The 24,408-nt window shown below is 41.2% G+C and overlaps 1 protein-coding gene across 2 annotated transcripts; it reads right to left on the minus strand.

Moving 5' to 3' along the window:
- Positions 1-207: 207 nt before the first annotated feature.
- scamp3 (secretory carrier membrane protein 3) lies at positions 208-17,667 on the minus strand. 2 transcript variants are annotated; one of them, XM_084312480.1, is made up of 9 exons: positions 17,126-17,667; positions 16,724-16,804; positions 15,181-15,297; positions 10,318-10,438; positions 8,219-8,347; positions 4,707-4,869; positions 4,086-4,187; positions 3,066-3,183; positions 208-2,568 (listed from the first exon to the last, which is right to left on the minus strand). In XM_084312480.1, the coding sequence occupies exons 1-9, from the start codon at positions 17,177-17,179 to the stop codon at positions 2,419-2,421; spliced, it is 1,035 nt and encodes a 344-aa protein (XP_084168606.1). In that variant the 5' UTR covers positions 17,180-17,667; the 3' UTR covers positions 208-2,418. The 2 variants fall into 2 exon arrangements, with proteins under 2 accessions (XP_084168606.1, XP_084168605.1); XM_084312479.1 differs by having other exon boundaries at positions 10,318-10,441.
- Between the last annotated feature and the right edge of the window lie 6,741 nt (positions 17,668-24,408).

Below are 24,408 nucleotides of genomic sequence, written 5' to 3' on the forward strand. Positions count from 1 at the left end.
TTGAACAACCCATTTTCAAGATTTGATTATCCGAAATCCGATCGGATTACTTTTGAACAACTGAGCCCAAGAGTCACATTATCAAGTCTGACTAAGCAAAACCATACCGTAATCATAGAGTTTGTTCAGAAATGCTTCAGTTAGTAACATGGCTAAACTATGTTGATCACCACCAAGGCACAGAAAATAACTGAAATGATGAATGAGCGCAATACAATATATTTTATTAAAACAAGACTGATAATAACAATCATAACCACAAACAGCACCAACAGAACAACAATACAGAGATAAATATCACAACCGAAACAACATGTGATTATTGTTTTGCAGTATGATACGATTTTGGCAATAGTGTAAATAGGCATTCTCATTTGGAATAATGACAAAAACAGCTAGTTAGAGTTCACTTAAACAACGCAATAGAAGCATTGGCCAAATAAAGTTGAGTTCAGTTAGGAATCAAATGTTATCATGGGAACTGTTTAGTATTGGCATGATCAGATAGTTCCCTCCATTTTACGATACCTTGTCCTAGCAGGCCTGGTTTGATCACAGCTCCCAATGGCACACGAGACAGCAGGGCATTTCAGTATCCAGGCTATTTCCAGTATCCAGGCTATTTCCAGTATCCAGGCTAATATTGCCCCAAATCTTTTTCAACATGGCACAGTTTTGACTTAAAAAATAAAACGTTTTCCCTGCATCCATGAATACTTACTTTGTGTTATAATACAGTAGTGTGTATAGTGTACAATACTGTATAATTAACTTCTCATGGTGTTTGTAACATTTTTAAAGGGTCATTCTGGCCATTTTCCATCATCATCATTTTCTAACATCTGGCGTGGTACTGATAAGATTCCGACCAAAATCTCATAGATTGGACAACAAATGAGCCTGATGTGTCTTCTTGGGCACTGGAGTTGAGCGCAGATGTCCCAGCTACAATTCAATTCAATGGGGCAACCATGCGCCAGGCGTCCTCATAAGCAACATCCTCAAAAGCAGCCAAAATATGTCCTTCTCAACTCTGAGGACAACCGATTCTGATGTGATTTGATCAGTATGACGCCATGTGATAAAAAACAAGGTCTAGGTTGAAAATAACGAGAAGAAAATCCTTTAAATCCTCGTTCCATCTTTCCATTTCATATATTGATTTGATACACATCACTTGGTGACTCCTGTTGTAAACACATAAGTGGCTATATGATGTAAATAACTTGACCTGTACATCTTGGCATATTAACACAACTCCACCACTATCTCGCTTGTCAAGGAGTTGAAGGGATGGTTCCGATTTCCTTTCGACATAAAATGTAGTAAAAACGTCAGGGATGCACCGATACTACTGTTCCACCACCGATACCAATTGACCCATCTCAAACCCGGCCTCTTTTCTTGATCCTCCCGGTCACAACTGTCGCTGCTTGTCTGAGGGAAGTTGTGATTGCAGAGTACCAAGCTTTCGGTGTCGGCCAATGCAGGGTACCGATCAGACCCCTTTTTTAAAAAACTGAACAGTACAGACTTAGACCATCGGTTTTGGGCAATTGAACATGCTTCTATGTGTCAGAAATACTTCTTTCAGGTCACTTTGATTTCTGGCATATTTACACATGGTTCTTAAGATTTATTCTTAGATTTTAGTACTGGGGAAATTGTCTGACTGATACTCAAATGCTACTATCGGTACCGCTGTATCCCCGTAAAGTGGTATGGAATACTTGCCAGTAGTGTAATCAATGCAAAGCCATTAGCTGACTTACCTTGGTTGAAGTGCTGTCCGGGTTCCAAATGAGCAAGGCAGCTTCAGACAGGCAGCCCACGGGGTCCGGTAAGACAAAGGCTTTAAGCCGCACCACAACATGCAAAGAAAAGTTTTAACCATCCACAACAAAACAGTCTTCATGTCTTCTTTATTCTCTCAGACCAACGCGATGTCTTGGAACGAGCCAGCTTGAGAGCCCCAGTGTGTGGTAATACACTGGCTTTCTTCAACAACAAAATAGTGCAAAAATAGTGCAGAAATATTGCGTCGATCTGAGAGAAGGGTTGAGCATCGGAAATACAAAAGGACAGTTGTAATTCTGTTAAGCGGTAACTTTTTCTTTTTGTTACCAGTCCCCCTGTGCTGCCAGTCTGAAGCTTCCCAGCTCGCTCGGAACACAGCCAGCACCTCGACCACGGCACCGTTTACTCTAATGGCAAGACTGCCACTTTGTCAAGAAATCCAAACTATCCTTTTAAGTTGCCTTGAGTACTGACATGGGATCAACTTCCCCTCTAATAATTAGTGGAGAAATCAATTATAATCATTAGTGGGTGAAGTTTTCGAAACCGATCCTGTAACATTTAAAGGGCCCTGCGCTCCATCAGCCCACTTGCCCGCCTGCTCTCTCTCTCTCTTTCTCTTTATCGAGGCCCGGTGAAGGCGCCCTGGGCGGCATTGGAGGCAGCATTGGCAGCTGCCTGGCGCACAGCCTGATTGGACATTACTCCTGTGGCAAACTCTGCCTGGGCCTTCTGGAAGCTGGCATCCGTCTGTCTGTACAGAGAGTGGACCTGGAGAGGGAGCAGAGAGAGGCAGAGAGAGAGAGGCAGAGAGAGAGAGAGAGAGAGAGAGAGAGAGAGAGAGAGAGAGAGAGAGAGAGAGAGAGAGAGAGAGAGAGAGAGAGAGAGAGAGAGAGAGAGAGAGAGAGAGAGAGAAAGAGAGAGAGGAGTGTTGATAGTTGAGACACAAACGAATTCATCATCATACTACACTCATTGTCAAGGCTGAAAATGATACCCTGATACACGATATGGAGGCTATTCTTCAGACCGCTTATTATCCGCTGACAGCTCCATGGTAGCAGTACCACCAGGGTACTATGGGTGTAATTATCATGGACAGGGACACATGTGGAAAGTGTCAATGCAGGTAGACAATTTCTCTTTACACTCTCCCTCTCGTTTCATAACCCAAGTAACGTGACCTAAGCGGATCATGTCGCAGTGTCTTCAAGGACATCCTGTCCATTCCACCCGTTCTGGTGCATTACACACATTCAAGTATTGACCTTTTTGAGCATCACCACTCCCATGGCGGTCTGGGCGGTGAAGAGCACAGCGTTGAGTATCATGATCACACCCACAGGAACACTGGTCCTCAGGGCAGCCAGGCTCACGATCCACCCACTGAAGGAGAGGACAGATGGGAGGAGAGAGAGAGAGATTTTTGCTCATAGCATTTGTTTGCATTTCGTACATTGTATATTTTGTCTAGTGTTTGGTCTTTATTCTTTTTACTGTATGAAGCACAATCTCAGGAGGGTCATACAGAACCCAAGCATTTCACTGTAATGTACATTATATGTGACAAATAAAACAAAACTTGAGAAAGAGAGTATGATAGATTTATGGGTTAGAGGAAGTATTCCATCAAAGAGAGAGAAACGACCAAGTCCTGGAAGAGGATAGAAAATGTGATGTGAAGAAACAACAAGTGTGATACAGCGCTTCTACGCAGATTATCAATGACCATTCCATGACATAACGGTATAGCACAAATTCTATTGTTTCCCCACAAACAATATATGTCAGTGTCCATGTTGAAATGTCCTCGACACGATTTTTTTATTTTCTTTAAAATATTTTCCCCCTTACCCAGAGTGCTATCTCTCCCAGCATCCAGATAGTTTCACGTGTGATTTGCCTAGTTTTGGAGATAACTACCGTAGAGATGTCTGCCATCACTGCCATCACTCCAATACAATAGAGCTGAATGGCACTCGGCTTGTGGTTCCTTGAGTAACCAGGGTCATGATTTCTGGAAGGAGACGTTGCTTTTTTCTTTTTAAATATATATATCTTCTTGGTGCTTTGAGCGCCACAAACCCGAGTGCCATTCAGCTCCATTGTATCGGAGTGACGGCAGCCATCTTTTACGGTACACATCTCCAAAACTAGGCGAATCACACAGAAACGGACTGGATGGACAGATAGAGATCCAGGTAACGGAGAAAAATGTGTTTACTTTTCCATTCCTGGAAAACACAATCTTGCTATCCTATATAGAGTATAGAGAATAAAGTTCATACCTGAAACCCCATCCAGGTATCCCAATCATCATGATGACAAAGAACACCACTTGGGCGAAGAATATGAAGAAGAAAGCGAAGAAATTGAAGGAGCTGTCACTCCTAGGAGGAAGGAAACATTTATTTTAGAATAAACTATTTAATTTCAAACCTTTATTTAAACTCGAAAGGCAGGGTTATCCCTCATTTACAGTAACGTTGAGTGTACATACAGAAATAAGCCCAAAAAAGGCATATAAAATCACACAGCATATAAAAACATAACAATAAGACAACAAGGCAAGGCAAAAGCAAGGATAACAAATCAATTAAAAACACGTACAACTTGATTGATGGATGGAGATCAAGGTTTTAAACTCTGCAACAGAGGAGAGAATCTCAAGCTTTAATTCCATGAGCTAGGAGGCATCATAGCTAAATGCAGATTTACCCTGTTCTGAGCTAACTCTGGGGACCTTAAGGACCAGCCAGTCACTAGAACGGGTTCCATAGGTACCAAAATTCCATTCCAATAATGATGTAGTATAAGGAGGTATAGGTACTAGTATAGATACTAGCTAGTTAAAGGAAAATAAATCCGACTCAGCCAAATGATATTTGAAAGTCACAGATGGTACGCACCTAAAAGCTTTGTATACAGGTCTATACCAACAGAGGAAGGAGCAGGGGGTGAAGAGGAGGGCCCAGAGAATAGCCAGGCCCAGGCCAACACCACTCCCTGACGGGTCCAAGCAGAACGCAGCCAGAGATGAAATCAGGTTGAAGAGCAGCGTGCCTGCAGAGACTGGAGGAGAGGAGAAGGAGAGCAAGATGAAAAGAGAGATGAGAGTAAATATAGAACGATGGAAGTGTGTCTGGAGGGAGGGAGGGAGGGAGAGAGAGAGTGAGAGAGAAAGATAGAGAGAAGAGAACTACAGTTTTGGGTCTTAAGAACTCTGCGATAGCGTGATATCTGGCATTTTGAGATAATCAGCGTCAGCCAATGAGCGCTCCCATGTGGCCAATTAACAAAACATATATGTATAATTCAATTGATTCTGGTCTTTTAGTGAGAATCGTGATTCCTGGTTGGCAACTGTAATGTTAGCAAATACTGTACAAGCCTAGCTGTCATCAACCAGTTAAACTAGCTAGCTAATATAGCTAACGTTAGTTAACTTCAGTTCAGCAACTTTGTGTCTCATTTGTTATTATTAAATGGTTGTATTTTATCAGATGGATTTTTATTTATTTATATATATATCATATCGGCCATCCTGCTTTCAGGCGTTTGAACTTTTCCTCCTTGACCCTCCACTGACCCATTTCCCCCTGAGACTTCCATCCCTCCACCCGGATTCTCTGCCTCGTTATGTTCTTATGACCTGGTGAGCCTCATCCTCAGGCAATTGTCCACAGCGCTCAACGGAAACGTCAGATAGTTGTCTGTCATGTGAAAGTAGACCCAACCGGTGTCATGCTTCTTGCGGTCGACACGGCATCAGCGGTGATATTGCGCAATGGCACGTGCATGCAGGGTCTGACCGCATAGCTGCGCACCTCTAACATTTAACATTTTGTAACAATGTGGACAGGGGGGGGGGGGGGGGGGGCGCGCATCAGAGCTGTATGGCACTGGGCTGTGTAGGTCACAGGTGCGTGCATAGATTGGCACTCCGAGCGCCAGAGAAACCATCCGTTTTATTGTTCGTTACGACCATCACCCTCTCGGAGCGTTCAGAGCACAATCCAGCCACTCTGGCCAAGCAGTAGGTGCTGCGTTAGTGAAGCTGCCGTTTACAATGGTAGTTAACACAGTGATGGATCTTTCCAAATGTGCGCATTTGTTCATTTGCTGCTGGTCTCCATATAGGCCTGCTTTAGCAAACTAGGTTAGACCACCCAGATATGTTTTATTTAACTATACCTGCTGGAGTAAGAAGCTATGTGTTTTAGCATTTTCCATAGCTTTAGCATTAGCTTTGCAATAGTACACTTGAGCTACTTATCAACTCTGTGATTAATACAGATTTTGGTGGTGTACCTAAGTCACAGTAGCTTTCAAACCATGTCAGTCAGGGTAATGTGAATCAATCTAGCTAAAAGCAAAGCAGAGTGCAGTGCATTGTTTTCCCATGTGGGAGACGATTGGAAGTGTTTGCTTGGAGAGATCCCAGACAGCACCAAGTGGGCGGGGCCACCAGTAGCTCGCCAGAGTGATTTTTGTGATTGGTTCACCAAATTGTGTAATTTTCGTAATAAATGTCTGAGCATAACCATGCCCAATTCAAACCCAATTTCATTACGGTTTACAAAAACTTAAATGACAATTGACAATATATCAAATTTGGATTGAAATGAACTTCTAATGCTTTTTAGATGCTTACTACTATTATATACACGAGACCCTAAATTACATAGTTAGAAGGCTATTGTGGATTTGGGTTTCCAGTGGCTTTAACATTAACAGTAAGCCTGTACACAAAGTAAGCACTGTACAGATAATGAGCGTCATTTTGTAAATTATCCAGTGTCACCGCCAATACCAGTGTATTATTAAATTCCACATCAGTGCAGTAACCCTACCTCACTGTGTCTTGCTTAGCCGGAGTGCTCCGAGTCCCACATGGACGCTACGGCAATAGACAGCTGCCTGGATTTTGAACAACACCTTACATGTTGATTTACTCAAGACATGAAGACACTGATTTGTTGAAGAAATGCACTCTCACAGCCGCTGTGAATCATCACAGACAAAGGCCATAAGCCAGTCCACTGCGCTGGAACAGCACTAAAATTAAGTGAAGCAAAGTGGTATGATACGCAAGATCATTCTACCAACCACTTTGACTGTAACCAACCAAGAGTCAGAAGGTCTACTCTGTACTGGCAGTCCACTGTGACTGATGGTGCCAACTGCCAAGCCTCGATGACAGTCATTTTACATCTGTCCATGGGTTTTCCTATGCATTGTAATTGCTGCAAATATGTCTGCAAAGTGATTTTTCTGACCACTTAACAAAGGAAATTGTGAAATATCCACTCTATTTTGATATTTTCCTGACAGCACTAGGCTTGGAAAACGAGCACATGCAGTATATTTTCTTTTCAACAGCCGTATGTTAGTTCCCAACAGATGGTCTGTGCTCTTTAGAGTAAAGATTACAGAAGACACACGCGGACATTGTCCCTATTTCAAGGGCTTTTACTGAACTTCCAAGGACAAGTTTTCCCTGAACAACCTTCAACCCCTCTGCTCTATACATCAAGACCGCTGGTGGCACATCGGAGTACTTTCTCCTTCCGCGATCACGCCTACTTTTGGTGGAGAACAATAGTTCCTATAGTTCGCAATTGTATTTGGCCTGTATAAAAACTGCTGGCTGGACGCTTACATCGCCAGAAACGTTTGCTTTGTTAGGTCAAGCAATTACAGTGGATCAATAACATTAAAGATCAAAGTAAGCATTCTACAGATATGTTGTAAAATGTCCGGTGTCACCGGTAATACCGGTGTTGTCATGAGTTTACACGTTAGGGCTCGCAGTCACAGTCACACACACACATTTCCACTCTCTATTGTGTCCAATAGACGAGCGCCCTTTTCGACCGCGTGAGATTGTTCAGAAAGTTTAGTGCGCTTGACAAATTGCAGTGTGAATGCAGACGAACCAAATGAAGAATGCAACAATGTTGCAACTTCACCGCCTGAACCGCACAGAGTCCACCAAAACTATATGTGAAAGCGCCCTAATACACACACACTGAGGTTGTGGCTAGTTAAAAGTTAGTTGGACCCAAACACTCCAGACATCCTGGCTGAACCAAAACACTTTTTCTCCACATCAGTGGAGAGAGCTGCTGCAGTGCAGACAGAGTGGAGGTAACTATTACAAATGGTGACTGTTTTGCTTAACAATAAGCATTAAGCATCGGACGGGTATACATTTCTCACATTCGTCCGAGACCTTGAAATCTTCCGGGACATGTAGACCGGCACCAATTCATTCTAACGGAATCCCTGCTCCCCATAATGAACAGTTTATAGTGATTACTGGTGTCGGTGAAGTACTCGCGCGACTTGAGGCAACACGCGATGTGTCAATGAGAGACTCATTTAATAGTAACTACCGTCAGTGAATTGGAGAACTCACACATCCAGAAGTAGTACATGATGGTGACGGTGCGCTGGAAGGACTGGCTGATCTCCAGCTCGATGTCCTGGTAGAAGCAGGGTCCCACAGGGCAGAACGATGGGAGAGGAGGCCAGTTATTTTGACGGGCTGGAGGCGAGAAAGGAAAGGATTAAAGGATCAACAACGCATTCTTCCTACCCCAACACTGATCTGTCCAACGACACAATAAAGGTCTCATCTTATCATGATACACTAACAACACTCTTTCAGTTGATTTGTCACAAAGCAGGGCTGTACTTTTAAGAGCCACATTGCCAACACTACTTTTAAGAGCCACATTGCTAACACTGCCTTTAAGAGCCACATTGCTAACACTGCCTTTAAGAGCCACATTGCTAACACTGCCTTTAAGAGCCACATTGCTAACACTACTTTTAAGAGCAACATTGCTAACACTACTTTTTTTTTTATCCACTTTTTCTCCCATTTTTCTATATTTTCTCCCATCCCAATTTCGTATCATCCAATTCAACCCTCCCCTGTCACGAACGCTGTTTCTTGCCTCCCACAAGCCGGCTGCAATGTGGACTAAGTAATACATAGCACAAGTCCCCTCCGGTACTTGAGGTAACAGCAGTCGCATCTTTTCACCTGCGCAGCTCGATCTCTCAGTGGCGAGGAGTAACGCGTGGGAGGCTCACGCTGCCCCCGACACTTCCTGATTCTACTGCGCAGGCGCACCAACCGACCTGTAGGAGTCGCTGTCCACAACGCCCGATCCCCACCCATCAGTTTCCCACCCCCTAATACGGCCAATGTGTATTAGTACGGACGACCAGCTAAACTGAAAGCAAATGTGGAGCGCTGGGCTCGAACAGGCGAGCCCAGCGTCTCCAGATTTTGTGGCGAGCGCCTTGCCCACTACGCCACGTAGCCGCCCTGCTAACACTACTTTTAAGAGCAACATTGCTAACACTACTTTTAAGAGCAACATTGCTAACACTACTTTTAAGAGCAACATTGCCAACACTGCCTTTAAGAGCCGCAGTGCTAACACTACTTTTAAAAGCCACATTGCATCGAGAACGCACTGAAACTGGCAACAGGTCAGGGGACCTGTGCTGCAATGCTAAGCTAGTTTTGGCTAGCGATTTTTCCTATTTAAAAAAAAAGAATTTAAACTGCTGCTTCGGGGGGGGGGGGGGGAAATCAGAGAGAGAAATCAATATAGACGTCATTCAAGGTAAAGAGCCTGTGTGAACCACAGACAAAGCTAGGTTAATATCCCATACATTTTCCCATGCCAGGAGAACTGCCCCAGCGGCTATTATTTTGGTCTAAGACTTATGACACAATGGTCTATAGTTCTATACAGTTCTAAATTTTTAGCCATTCTTTCTCCTGGTTTTCCAGTAGGGTTTTCACCCATAATCCCTATTTCAATCCCCTTTTCTGGACATTCTGGGGCATGTTTGCCCTGAGCTTCACTGTTCATTCTCAAACTTGATCTGTCACAGCATAGGGCTGCTCAATTATGATCAATTATCATAATCACGATTATTTTGATTGATATTGAAATTACGATAATCAAACGCGGTTACTCATTGATTTGAGAACATCATATGACGACGACCGAATTTGTTTTAACTTTCTTCTCGAAGGCTGCCTTTCTGTCATATTTGTTAGTTATCAAAGTTCAAAATAACTGGAGAAACGCACCGTGGCTCCATCCTCAACACACGCTGAAACTACTGTTTGGGTGAGCAGCGTGCGCTGCATTTACAACACATGTTTCTGGTTACAGTTTGGATTTTGTGTGCCCTGTATGTGACATTCCGCTGTGAAGGAAGGGGGTGCTGCATTTATACACAAGACAAAACGAGAGCTACTTGGCATGATGCGCACAATAATCGTGTAATCTCGATTACCTTGTTTTCATGATCGTGGGAAGCCAACATCATAAATTGAAATTCTATTAATCGCCCAGCCCTATCACAGCTATTTCCAACCATCTTAAAAGCACCCCCAAAAAGGTGGGACACATTTTGGAAATAATAACAATTTCACATTCTTTCTATCGATAATATTGATTATCGTCTCCTCCTTCCCCCTCTTACAGGCTCCAGCTCCCAGGCTGTGTGCCTCCAGCTCTCTCTCCCTCTTCTCCAGCTCACGGGCTTTCTTCTCTAGCTCCTCCTGCTTCCTCAGGAGCTCTGCCGTGGTGGCGTTCACCACCGTCTGCTGGAGGATAGACACAGGGCAAGCATCTCATCTCTCGTCTGCACCTCAAGGACCTCGCCAAGATAAAGTCTACCTTTGGGGTTTTCAAGGTCATGGATTAAAAGATAATAATGTGAATGGACTCTCTTGTTCTTGTTGGTTTGCTCCATTTGTAAAAATGTTTATAAAGTTTTATCAAATAAAATTAGTTGCTTGTTTGTGTCCTAGACATTCAAATGAATGTCCAGGGAGCCTGCTTAACACATTGGACGCCAGACCCGAGATAAGTCGGGTTAACTCGCCATCGCTTGAGCGCCAAACCCGAGAAAAGTCGGGTTTTGGTCGTTATTTCTTTTATTCGCTATTTCCATTCATAATCCATGGAGGGAGCCCGATATTATCATTGGGAATGGGTCCGAGATCGCAAACGTCCAATACCACCGCCTAACGCCTTGCAGCCGGTATTGCACATCCTTGGAATCTCTCTGGCTCAGCATGTACGTCGATCTAAAAAGTCCGGTGCAGGTTTTCCTAGTTGGGCAGTGGTAACGTTTATAACACATGGATTGGGGATTATCAAGCACCGTCGATTCATGTACTTTGGTGGATTATGTTGGCAACATGATCGACATCAATACTTGGAATGGCGATCAGATAATTGGAATATTCTTTTTGCAGTACATCCTAGTCAAGGTAAGTGCTATATGGTATCAATCTTGCGTTGATCCGAGCATGCCTTCGTTGTGATCCTGTAGTGTTATGTAACGTTACTCCACAACGTATGCCGTTGGTGACGATCGAAGCATAGAAACCCCCCCCCCCCTTTCATGCATGCATGATGAAACATAATACCGATAATATAGCGTTGATTTCAGATTGATTGTTGATCCAAGCGAGGAATGGCACGGTTTCTAGTGACATGCACTAAATGCTGTTTAGCAGCGTTTCCTGGGATTACACAGAATTACTCTAAAACTATACTCATATTCACCACGGTATAAAACGGGAATGTATGGATGAAAAAATTATCTGTTTTTTGCATCTTGACCGGAAGAAACTCAATGACAATCGACTAAATTATTAGATCCATAACTATAATATTTAATATAGTTTTAGCACTGCAAACACTGGCATGTATCCCCATTCATTAACACATTGGTTGCCAACAATGAATGACGAATTATCGCTTGGTTGCCACCACTCTAATCAATGAGAGGACGAGCACATTTGCGAACGCTTAAACTATATCCTAAATTATGGCTATGGGTCTAATACACCCGTCGCTTATCAATGACTTGCTTGCAGTCAACATATACGAAACGGATTGTTTTCTCATCAGTACATTTCCGTTTTTATACCGTTTTGAATACGAGTATAGTTTTGGACATTTCTAGAAAGAAAAAAAGATTCTGCAGTAATAGCCATTTACTGGAATACACACAACACGTTGTCATTTTCCGGCTGTTTTATGAATAGTTTTCAAATAGACGCTAGATTATCGATAGTATATGTGTACTTATGCACGCTAGAGAAGCGGGCTGAAAAATCAATTATCTATGCCGTGCCTGGCGCTAACGTTACGCACACTGTACACACACAGGAGACACGTTGTGAACGCTGTGAAAAAAAACTCTGATTAACCCAATACTGGTAAAATAAAGTCCTTACCTCAGATCAGATGTTCTACAAAAAGATTAATCCAATTCCTGATCGCCATTCCAAATATCGATCACGTTTATTGATCCAACGTTATACCTCGAAACACATAATCGACGCTTCTTCCAGTGCCCTCAGTGGATGCAATAGTCTCAGGTTACATGCCTCAGAAGTAAAATGTGGAGCCCGGAGTTTTTTTTTCTGATGCATTCCCATCGACTCCATTCCAATGGGTGCAATACCATCCGGGAGACGATAGGGGGCGGTATTTGCCCTTTTCGAGGTCAGAGCCATTCCCAATGATAACGTGAGGCTGGATGGATGAAAAATGAATGGATATTGCTAATAAAAGAAATAACGATTAAATAACGAGATTTCTCGTCATTGGCACACAATGCATGGCGTTGTTGGCACCCAATGTGTTAAAGCACAGGCACACACGGCCCACAGCGACCTCTGGCGCTGAATGTGTTAAGATATGACGACGAAAATGTGTCTTTTGGTAAGATATTCTTAAAAAGGACCATACTGCTCTAAATTTTACTTCCTGCCATTTCCTGATTGCCCCCGTTTTTAACTAATTTTGTATTCATAGGTATACGGTGTGTTTTAGCAGATCTCAGCCTACAGTACCTTGCTAAACTTTGTTTAAAGTCTCTAGGCTCTCTGTAGGTAATTCAACCACTAGGTCGTATATATTCACTAATGTTACTGTATTCTCTACTACAAGCCGTTCATATCCTCCACATCAGACTTTCAGCTTCTGTGTGCAGTTTTACTCCCACATGCTCCCAACCGATGTGTGGATTTAGACTGAGATCAAATATAAAACACACATCATTATGCATAGGAACACAAAACGAAAAAGACAGGGGGGGGGGGGGGCAATCTCCGGGAAATTAAGTCAGAATTTGTGTGGTGTGGTCCTTTAAAAAGTGGCACTTCACCAAAAAACAATGCTGATTTATTTTGCACATATTCTCACACTCATTCAAAATAATCGAAACCGTTTTGCACACATTTAGTTTGAGCTATTGAGAGAAAACATTTTTAAATATGGCCAGTAGTTCAAAACCTTGAATCTCTATCCGATTGGATCAGATTTGGATTTGGGGTAAAAAAAATGGATTGGGATCACTTTGATATCAGGAAATCAAATCCAAGCTTTAATATGGATAAAATCTTCAAAAGGGTAGTTCAAAACAAAAACATAGGATTGGATACGTTTGGGATCAGTTTGATTTTAAAAAAAAGAATCTGAATTACCTTTATCCCACTGGAGGTGAATTTAGTTAATTACCAGAGCAAAATGTACTATACAATTAAATCAATAGTATAGTACATTTAAATGTATTTTTAAAGTTTGTAAATTGAAATAATACATCATTTGTAGCCTATGAGACCAAGCGCACCAGACAACCAGAGCTGAGGGATTCAGATGCCTATGAGACCAAGCGCACCAGACAACCAGAGCTGAGGGATTCAGATGCCTATGAGACACTGTTGAACCATGAAACAGAGAGGGCAAAGATGCAGATCCGTCTGGCAAAAGGACAAAATAGAGCTGAGCCTCCTTCAGCAAACTGAAACCAGACATGGGATTCAGCTCAAAGCCTTGATGATGCTGCTGCTCTCTCCATTCTGATTTTAAGCAAGTGTTATGTGCTTAGAAAATATAATTACCGGTAATCATATATATATGGCTCTAAATTGCTATACTGTCTGTCTTCCTTATGTTGTTCTTCATATCCAATAGGTGGAGATAGGTAGGATAAAAGCACTGATACCTTTAGGACACAAGCGTTGCAGGGCCAAGGCTAAGAGAATAATCAAAGACTCTAGTCACCCAAACAACTGCCTCTTTGAACTGCTGCGATCAGGCAAGCGATACTGGAGTCTCATGGCCAGTACAGAGAATGAGCTTCTATCCCCAGGCCATCAGGATGCTAAATGACAATGACACTATGTAACAATCCATCATCTACACTCACTGCATCTACACTCACTCACTGCACACTGATGTAAACAAGACAAACATCTTTCTCTGGTCTGCATCCCCTTAACAATTGTGTGTATTGAGCCGTACTGTATTGTACCCATTCTGCAATCTGTTTCATTCATTCATTAATTCATTCATTCACACATCCACATGTACACAATCACTTTAAACAAACACTCACCTTACCACTCACTTTAGACACTTTATAATGATCTATTATTAAAGAGATTTGCACTACATTCATACCTCATTTGCACCCTACCCTACGTTTTGTACCTCATCTCATTTCTCCATTGTACCTCACTGTTACTCATTTTACTCTGTATTGTATATTGTATATATGTATATTGACTGAACATTCCTTTACTTACTTTTTACTTACTTCTTAATTACTTTTTTTACTGTATGTAGCACACTCTCAGGGGTTCATACAGAAACAAGCATTTCATCATAAAGTATTCTGTATTTTGTTGTGACAAATAATAAACAAACTTGAAACCCTTATTATTTAATTGAGCTGTGATGATTCAGTGGTCCTGATGACATCACTAGTGGCCATATTAAAAAAAAATTACTCTACTAACTAAATGAATGTGTGCAAAACTGTTTTAGACGCGTGTGAGATTATGTGCAAAATAAATCAGCATTGTTTTTTGGTGAAGGCCCCTTAAGGACTTTCTCCGTTATAGTACACGATAGAGAAAAACGGTTCCATGCACCAAAGGTCACTAATAAGATTGGAATCCGTGACACTGCCAATAGGCACACATGGTAAGTGAACTATACGCTAGTATTACTGGTATGTTACGGCTTTTGGCATCAGATTTTAGCATTGGGGAAATTCTCAGATACTGATACTCTAGTTACCGTCTTTAGCTATGAATATACACAACACTCTTAACTTACCATCTTCAGATAATAATGTTTGAAAACATTGATCCTCTGATAACTTAAAATGGTTATATTAAAATGGTTATATTGTTCTTCGTCTGTCTGAGGTATTCAAGTAGTTCATTCTCTACAATTAGGAGCAGTTTTACACCATGAAATCCATGCACATCTTATAAGGTGATCCATGCCCTATGGTGGCTAGTAGGATATGTACCTGAGATGTATAGGAGCCATAGTTGCGAGGTTCGGTGGGGGTGGTGGTCCTACTGGGTGGGGTCTGTGCAGGAACAGCTGGAACAGAGGGGGAGGTGGCTTCATAGGCAGGGGGGGGCTGCAAAACATTTGACAAATAATTTATAATAAGTATGACTCATAATTTGTCCACACATACATGGGTATTTCTTAAAACTCGTATGGACTAGGCCTTAGTTAAAGCTGCACTGGGTAGTTTTGGGGGGGGGGGGGGGGGGCTGATTTTATTTTATTAGGCATCCCCATTAGCTGGTGCCATAGCAACCAGCTAGTCTTCCTGGGGTCCACACACACTTATTATTATTGCAAAAACAAAATTATTAAAAGTCAGTACACACAATGCATAATGAAACTACTGTAACAAGTAAGATAGCTACATTTACATTACAGTGTAAAACAAAAACAAAAAATTACTTTACAGTGTTAAAAACAATTTAAAAATTATTTAAGATTATTTTTTAAAGTGAATCTACTGTAAATGCAGCAGAGGTTTTGAGGCAACTAACATCTGAAAAGTCTAAATAAAGTATGATAAATCTTTAATATTTAATTACAATAACATATGGATCCCTAGAGCACCGTTTGAATCAAGGAATGGTCAGTTTGGCTATATCAAGCTCCTATGCTCCCACCGATTTTACCATACAAAGAGGCATCCTCTAGTCTAGTAGTCTAAGCGAATGGTGGTTCACTTTGTTTCAGAGGGTGATTTTTTTGTATTTGTGTTGAGATTATAAACAATATTCAATCAGTTGTAACTAGTTATTGTAGAGATATTTTCTCTTCTCCAAACTACCAAGAGCAGCTTTAAGTTGACCATTTAAAATTAATTTTATTTAATTATTTTTTGTATTCTTGTGTACCTATTTCTATTTCTTGCCATGATGTGCTACAATTTACAATTTAAAAATAAATAAAAGGCTTTAACTTGTCTTATAAAGTCCACATAAGATCATCAGCGAACTAACGACAAAATAAACATTTCTACTGTGGTCTTTGGTGTAGTAAGTGAAAATAGAGAATGTGGTTGCTTGGAACAAACATTACCAAAACTGCTCCAATAACAATACAGTATGAGATGAGAGACTCCAAGAGATTAAGTCAGTTTTTCATTTAAACACGTGGGTCTCAGTTATGACTAAGCCATCCAATGTACAGTTTCTACAACAAATGTATATACTCTCTTTTCTGGACTCTTTTTGTATCACAAACAGTACTGTATTTGCAAATCTGGTATGTCATAAATGTATAGATGTAGCAGTACTGTCTATCTGTATGTCATATATGTTATGATGAATTGAAAATGGGGGACCCTGATGTAAACAAGACGAAAGTCTTTCTCTGGTCTGCATCCCCTTAAGCTGTACACTGTACTGTACCCATTCTGCAATCTGTTAATAAAGTTTTCAATCAATCAATAAATCTCTTATTGTGTGTATTGAGCCGTACTGTATTGTACCCATTCTGCAATCTGTTATAAAATGTTCAATCAATCAATCTCTTACCCCGGTTTTGTTGTCAAACGGGTTGTAAAGGTCCAGTGTGGCATATTCTGTGTTGCTGCTGTGTTGAGTCACTGCTGGGTCCTGGTACAGTACAGACAAACAAATCAAATGCTTATTTGTATCAATACAGTAAAGCCTTTGAGTCTGGTCTTATACAACAACCAACAGACGAAAAGTAGCCATTGTAGTCGACACTTCATGTGTTGTTTATATACATGTCAAAAAAAGGGAAGGGCAGACCAGCCAACACACCACATCACATGAGCAACAGCACGTCTGCTATTACACGGCAGCTGGTACTACATACCAACATCAATACTTTTATGCATCATAGTATTAACATAGCAAAACCACACAAACGACAGGCAAAAGCTGTGTCATTTGCTTTCGATCACTGATCACCTGGAATGGGTTGCTGTCGTCAGTGGGCTCCGGAAAACTTGTGTATTTTGACATCTTGATACGAAGTGGTGATCCTTGTTTGAAGAAATGACACTTGCTGCTGCGAACCTGGCCGGCTGCTAGCTTAGCTATCTATCGGTACTAACTAGTCCAATGCCAGTTGGCTTATTATCAACGTCTACGTTTGTCTAAAACTGATAAGACTGACTGTGATGGTTTGTTTATTCAACTGTATGTGGCATTTTAAGGTGGCTCATCATGACGACAGTACCTACAAGACAGACGTTAGCATGCTGCAGTTAACTAGCTAGCAGCCAAATAGTACCGTTACAAGCCAACCATCGACCAACAAGATTGCGATCTTATCACTTGAGCGAATTACTTATAATACTAATACGTCGTTGAATGAATCCCTTTCCCGCCGCTTGCTCCCAGTCGTGGTAATAATAAGATCCTTGGTTGATAGCCTTCTTAAGCAATATATCTGTGATTTACAGCAGGTTCCACTTGATCCTGTCCAGGAAGTAGCCCGCTAGCTAACGAACCCCAGTCCCGTGTCATGTGACTGTTGCTGCGGCAGACACCGCCGAGGCCGAGCAGCCAGGAGCACGTGGAATGCGGAGGGGGCGTGGCGAAGATAGGCAGATAGATTTGGACATCATATTTTAATTTCAAATAAGCCCCTCAAATTCACTTACATCAAAAGCAACCACAGCCCAAGAGCTGGACCCTGAAAAGAGTGCCCTCGGTGAAATGGTGCTGAGACTTATGTATATCAACCAATCACCAACACAAACCAGTCTCAGGCACTGCTTCCAAAAAAAATATTAGAACCAATGAAATCATCAAACGAAATGAAACATCTTATTTGGAACATTGGCACAATGAAACCAATTTACAAAGTAAATTGCAATGCTATTTGGGCCTAGAACGTGAGTATAAATACTATAAGATACTAAGCAGATAAATATCTTATAGGCTCAGTGACCACAGTCTAGCCATTGAGAAAAAAACATGGTTACCAAGAGAACAAAGAACATGTTGTCACTGTACGAGTCAGTGATGTTGAGAACGAGGTGCACTTTCTCCTACATTGTGAAAGAACATTCGTGAGTCATTCATTTAAAAATGTACAGAAATAATCCCAAACTTTTCTCTAGCCTTCTTGCAACCCACTAAAACACTGCACACGTTGACCCCTTTGGGACGTTTTATGTCCCATGTACTTTACATATATATATATATATTTACTTATGAATTTATTTAATTTTTTTTTATGAATACCATTATTAACTTCAGTCCTCAACATACATATAAAATATTCATTCATTTTCAGGATTTTAACCCCTTAAATACCAGTTTGCTAGGGCGAGCTCCCGTAGCTCACCGCGTATCTCGGTGCTATTTCGGCGTCTGGGACAACCGTGCTCGTCACGGATCTCGGGTACACGAGTTCGACTCCCGGACTCGCCGTATTTTCTCAGAGTGTCTTCCCCTACTCTACATCCTATTCAACCTGTTTCTGTCGGTCATGCTTGACCAGAAAAAGCGATAAACGCTAAAAAATGAAGTTAAAAAAAAAAAAAAAAAAAAAAACAGTTTGCTTATTTTCAAGACAAAAAAACACTAAGGGTTAATTATCTTCCATCCCATAAATGCTAATGTAATTTTTTTTGGGGTGGGATTATGAGAGCCTGGAGTGTCGAAGATTGGCAAAAAAAATAAGTTTGATACATAAAAATGTTTTGTGCAGTGACACAGTGTATAAAACACTGCACACGTTGACCCCTTTCGGACGTTTTCTGTCCCATGTACTTTACATGTAATATATTTACTTATGAATTTATTTTAATTTTTTTTTATGAATACCATTATTAACTTCAGTCCTCAACATACATATAAAATATTCATTCATTTTCAAGATTTTAACCCCTTAAATACCAGTTTGTGTGATTGAAGCGTGGCTTATTTTCAAGACAAAAAACACTAAGGGTCATTTGCAGCCATTATGTGAAAATGGCTAGTACACAGTAATGTACTGTACTAGTAATGCTAGTACAGTAATGGCTAGTTTTCACATAATGGCTGCAAATGACCACATGCACACACATTCATTTCTCAACACACGCATGCACACCACACTAAGACCTCCATAAAACATTCTCAAATCATTTTAGATAAAAATATTTTTTTAACGGCATTGCAAGCAGTAAACACACAAGCTGTGGCTGCCGGAAATAGATGACGCAATGCGGCCATCTTGAAAAAAAATTTGTAATCATGCATATGTAAATGCCCATAAAGGGGCCTAGATGAAAAAAAAATTCAATTCAATCTGCAATGGCGTCGTTTACAAAAAACGTGTTTAACATGGGAGTCAATAGGGACGTTTTTTGACCAAAGGGGTCAACGTGTGCAGTGTTTTTTTGCCGGGCAAACTATAGAGTTTAAAAAAAAAAGTAAAAATGCAGACTTCATCTCTTGCCCCAGAAAAACTGCCTGACTTAATTTCAGGGGATATGCATTAAATCAAAACAAGGTTATCCCAAGTACAGTATGTACAGTATCTACAGTTGGGACGTTTTTTGTCCCAGGGGTGCAGGAAGGCTAGGAGGAACAAGCTGGACTAGCTGCCCAGTATTTGTCTGAGGGACAGTGTTGTGACTTAATGTCAAATTATGTTTTATTTATGTATATCTTGAGCCAAATAACTACATGTACTGTATTATACTGCTAATTAGCTTATTAGAGTGAACCTTTTTATTTATTATTAGTATTATTATGAATTATCTTAAAACCTGTTTTGTTTTGACATGATAATTCTATATTGTAATATGTTGTCAACTGATTTGGCAATACTGTTCATTATTTGACATGCATGACAATAAAGCACCTTTGAATTAGAATGAGATGTATACAGTGCAGTGCAGATTAACAATACAGTGCAGATTATGCAGCTGTATGTGACTTAAACCATGACCATGATCTTATAGATTCTTTCATTTTGCTCAGTTCTTAGTGGATAATGGATATTAGTTAAGCTATAAGCTATTCTCCCCTGGAACCATCCCAACTAGAGAATCCCTGGGAATCTCACTTTATGCAAGACCGGTGCCGTATAGGCACTATGCATAGTGTGATCAAACTCTTATTACCATGCAGGATCGAGATGATAGCCTTAGCCTATTTGTGGCTATACGAATACACGACTGTGGAACTCTACCTGAAAGTAAACAATACAGGATTGTACTACATTTGGTTGTGTCACCAAAACTATAGGCATACTGAAATCCACTGACATCATCAGTATTTCTTCTATTGTGTATTTGTATCTGTATTGTGTATTATCTTCATTGTAAACTGCCATCAATATGTATTAATTGATTTTTAGATGACAACCAATGCCCATTAAGGGACTGTTGTTGTAAATGAGCCTACAGGCTAAAAACCTGTACTGGATATACTAGAACTGTTATGGTGTGTCAAATAATGTTTCCTTGTGCTTCTTGTCAAATAAACTAATAATGAATAAATGAAGGTGCAGTCTCCCTGGGATGTAAAGGAGATAGTATGTGTCAGGCTACCCAATCCAAAGCCATTTACTCTGCATTCATTGAACTGGACCAATGAATATAGTTGCCTCTTTTGACTGTATTCATCAGGGGACAGGAAGAGAAGACCAGTGTTGTAGTTGATCTCGAGTCAGAGTCGAGTCTTGAGTCCCCAGTGTTCGAGTCCGAGTCACCAAAGAAGAGCCAGAGTCAAGTCCCCATTACCCTAGTCTGAGTCCGAGTCCAAGTCATCAATGTTGAATCACCTCCACTCAGTCAAAGAGCTGACATAAAAAAAAATGAAAAAAACATTAAACATAAATGACACAGCGGTCACCATTTCAAAGAGAGTTTATTTACTTTGTGACACAATAGCCAAACAAATGCACTAGCCATCAATATCTTATGCCACATGATTAGGGCCATATTACAAAAATAAATACAAATAAATAACTGTATTTATCAATTAACAAGTCTGAGTCCTCGTCTGCACCTTCCGAATGCAATCAATGCTCGAGTCCGAGTCCAAGTCCGAGTCATCAGTGCTCAAGTCCAAGTGATTGATTGATTGATTGTATGAAAACTTTATTAACAGATTGCAGAATGGGTACAATACAGTACAGCTCAATACACACAATTGTTAAGGGGATGCAGACCAGAGAAAGAATTTCGTCTTGTTTACATCAGGGTCCCCCATTTTCAATTCATCAGGACATATGACATACATGGGGTTGGGGGGGGAAACACTGTACAACTGTACAAGCAACACTGTACATTGGGATATTGACAACCATACTAGGTAATTTACATTGGAGGGGGTTGGGGGGGGGGACACTGTACAAACAAGCAAAACTGTACATTGGAATATTGACAAAACCATACTAGGTAAATTACTGTACATTTACAGGGGCCAGTTTCGAATTGCAGTCTCCCATAGGTGTTCCTTGAGAGTGGTTTTGAAAGTGGGTAGTGATTCACATTCCTTTACAGCTTTGGGTAGGGCGTTCCACATTGATGTGGCATAATTGCGAAACGTGTTTAGTCCCTTGTTTGAGCCGAATCTGGGTTTAACATGATTTGTGGAGCTCCCTCTGGTGTTGTGATCGTGGTATTCACTGACCTTTGGGAAGTATTTTGACATGTACAGTACATGGGTACCTTGGTCGTGTAGTGTATCTTGTAGACCAGGCCCATTGCAAGTTGCTGTACTCTGTTGTCTACTCTAAGCCATCCTAGGTTGTCAAAGTGGGCAGGGGTGAGGTGGGTTCTAGGAGTAAGGTCAAGCAGTAGTCTGACCAGTTTGTTTTGAGATGTTTGTAATTTTGTTTTTAGCGCCTTTGAGGTGCTTTGGTACCATGAGGTGCAAGCATAGTCGTAGTACCCTTGAATGAGTGCTCCTGCCAGAGTCTTCAGGGTATTCCTGTTTACCAGAGAGGAGATGCGGTACAAGAATCGAGTTCGTTGATTGACTTTTTTTATTACATTGGATGCCATTTTGTCACAGGAGAGATTAGCCTCTAGGATGGAACCCAGGTAGGTAATTTCATCTTTCCTTGTGACAATATTGTCACCCACTGTAACTGAGAAAGTCGAGTCACAGGTCCTGAAAATCAGCCTGCAGGACTCGGACTCGAGTACTACAACACTGCAGAAGACAAGTAGTATTGTTGCCTGCCATCTCCGCCATATGGTGGCACTGTTGTGCCTTGAATAATCAGCTCTGTCTCAAAGAGATGAAGCTGAGAACGAGGTTATCTCAAAGCTCAAAAGCTCCTTTATTAAAGGTTTAATAGTTGAGCCTCATTGGGCTTAATCGCAGGATTGAAACAGCAACGCCCCCTCTGGTTTTATGTTGCGAGATGCTGCATAGTAAATACATAAAACTTTGCATTTTGGGGGGGGGGGGGGGGGCAGCACAATTCTGCATGCAAATAGAGGCACAATAAATGGGTGGGGGGGGGGGGGGGGGGTCACCGCAAAACTTGATACAGTAAATGTGGTCAACCAAATCATCTTCATCACCATCACACCTTTATCACACCTTTGGCGTGTTACAGTTCAAATAAACAAGATTAAAAGTAGTAACACAACAAGACAAAAACAAAGCTAAAACAGGGGAAAGCAACTAAAAACAAGATACAATTAAGATAAAACAAAGAGAATCAGCTAAAATAGTTACACAGTGATTAGTGATCATGGTTTTGAACTGCGCATAGGTTGGAAGAGTATTGATCTTTAATGTGCATTGAAGGATGCTCCATCAGTCAAGAGCATTTGACCGCAAGGTGATGACACTGTTATTGTTTCCAAATGCTGTCCTACTGTTGTGTCAATAAAGTATTCAATCAATTAAAAAAAAAGCACCAACAGAAAAGGTAGACCTTCCATGCTCAGAACTAGCTTGTGGAACCTTAAGCACAAGCCAGTCATTTTAGCGAGTCAGATATAGGGTATAGTTTACCAATAAGGGCTTTGTATTTTTTATTTGATTTCATTGAAGTTTATTTCAAATATGCAACATAACAAACAAACATCAAGTACATATATAGCCTTAAGCCATTCAAATAATAAATGTATATACAAAATTTAAAATAAAAAATAACAAAGAACAAACTAAAAAGTCAAACTCAAATTCTTTATTTAATTTTTACATATTTGAAAAGGAGTGGGAAGAAGCATCTTATTTAATCCCACCCCTATTTACTCATCAGAACATACTATATTTTATTTACTAATTCATACATTACTAGACTTATATTGAAAAAAATAAACTTAGTTAACAATAGTTTTTTTTTATAATACCTTATTAATATTTGCTATGTTACCCTTTATAGTTCCTCTAGCCATTTTTATACATATACAACTATATACCTACCTACGTATACACATATATACATTTATACATACACATACATATAGTTATCAAACGAACCCCTTCTTCATCTCTGTACCTCTGAAAAACCATTTGACTGTATTTTATTTTAAACTGTTTTATGTTTTGACATTGCTATTAACGTTAGGTTATGGCTATAACCAAGTTCTGTTAGTTAGGGGCGACGCTTGGCATCACCTTACTGCACTATCTCGCGTACGTGCACGCGCACTGAATAAATTCCACAAATGTACCTTTAATACCAGTATTAGTCTGACCACACCCCTCATCAGCTTACCTTCATAAGCAGGTGTGTGGTCACCTGCTCTCCTCCTTCCCAAGCTTTCACCACAAGGTGAGGTCAAGGGCTGCAGCGGCCGTCTGATGCCAAGCGTCGCCCCTAACTAACAGAACTTGGTTATAGCCATAACCTAACGTTCTGTTTCGTTAAGGGGCTCAGCTTGGCATCACCTTACTGCACAAGGGAGGCCAAGCGGAGCCGCTGGCTGACAAATACACCCCGCTGACAGCCCCCCACAACCATCAGAACAGGGAGGGCCGAGCCCCCCCGACCCCCCCTAATGGAGGGTATCCCCCCTATTAGGGGCTTCACGGGAAGGCGACGGACCCGACCGTGCGAAGAGGCACTCAAGCAACTCAACGCACAGGGTGAGCAGACCGTGGCTTGACCCCACGACTACACACACGCACAACCCGCATGCCACCCGGGAACGAACGGAAGAACAACCTCGTTACTGCCCCCAGAATCACGGGGTCAAGGGCAAACCCAACCCTGTGGCAAGGCCGTAGCAGCGGAGCGCGAAGGAAGACCCAGACCCACCAAAAAGACTGGACTCCCT

This window comes from Notolepis coatsorum, assembly GCF_963971535.1.
Source record: "Notolepis coatsorum genome assembly, chromosome: 4".
Taxonomy (NCBI): domain Eukaryota; kingdom Metazoa; phylum Chordata; class Actinopteri; order Aulopiformes; family Paralepididae; genus Notolepis; species Notolepis coatsorum.

Bases quoted from the DNA above. Each gene is read 5' to 3' on its own strand.
- scamp3 (XM_084312479.1), bottom strand. From the start codon at position 17,179: ATGTCAAAATACACAAGTTTTCCGGAGCCCACTGACGACAGCAACCCA. The intron at 10,442-15,180 runs GTACATATCCTA...TCTATCCTCCAG, and splicing joins ATGGCTCCTATACATCTCAG to CAGACGGTGGTGAACGCCAC. The intron at 3,184-4,085 runs GTATGAACTTTA...CCTCTCCTTCAG, and splicing joins ATACCTGGATGGGGTTTCAG to TGGGTGGATCGTGAGCCTGG.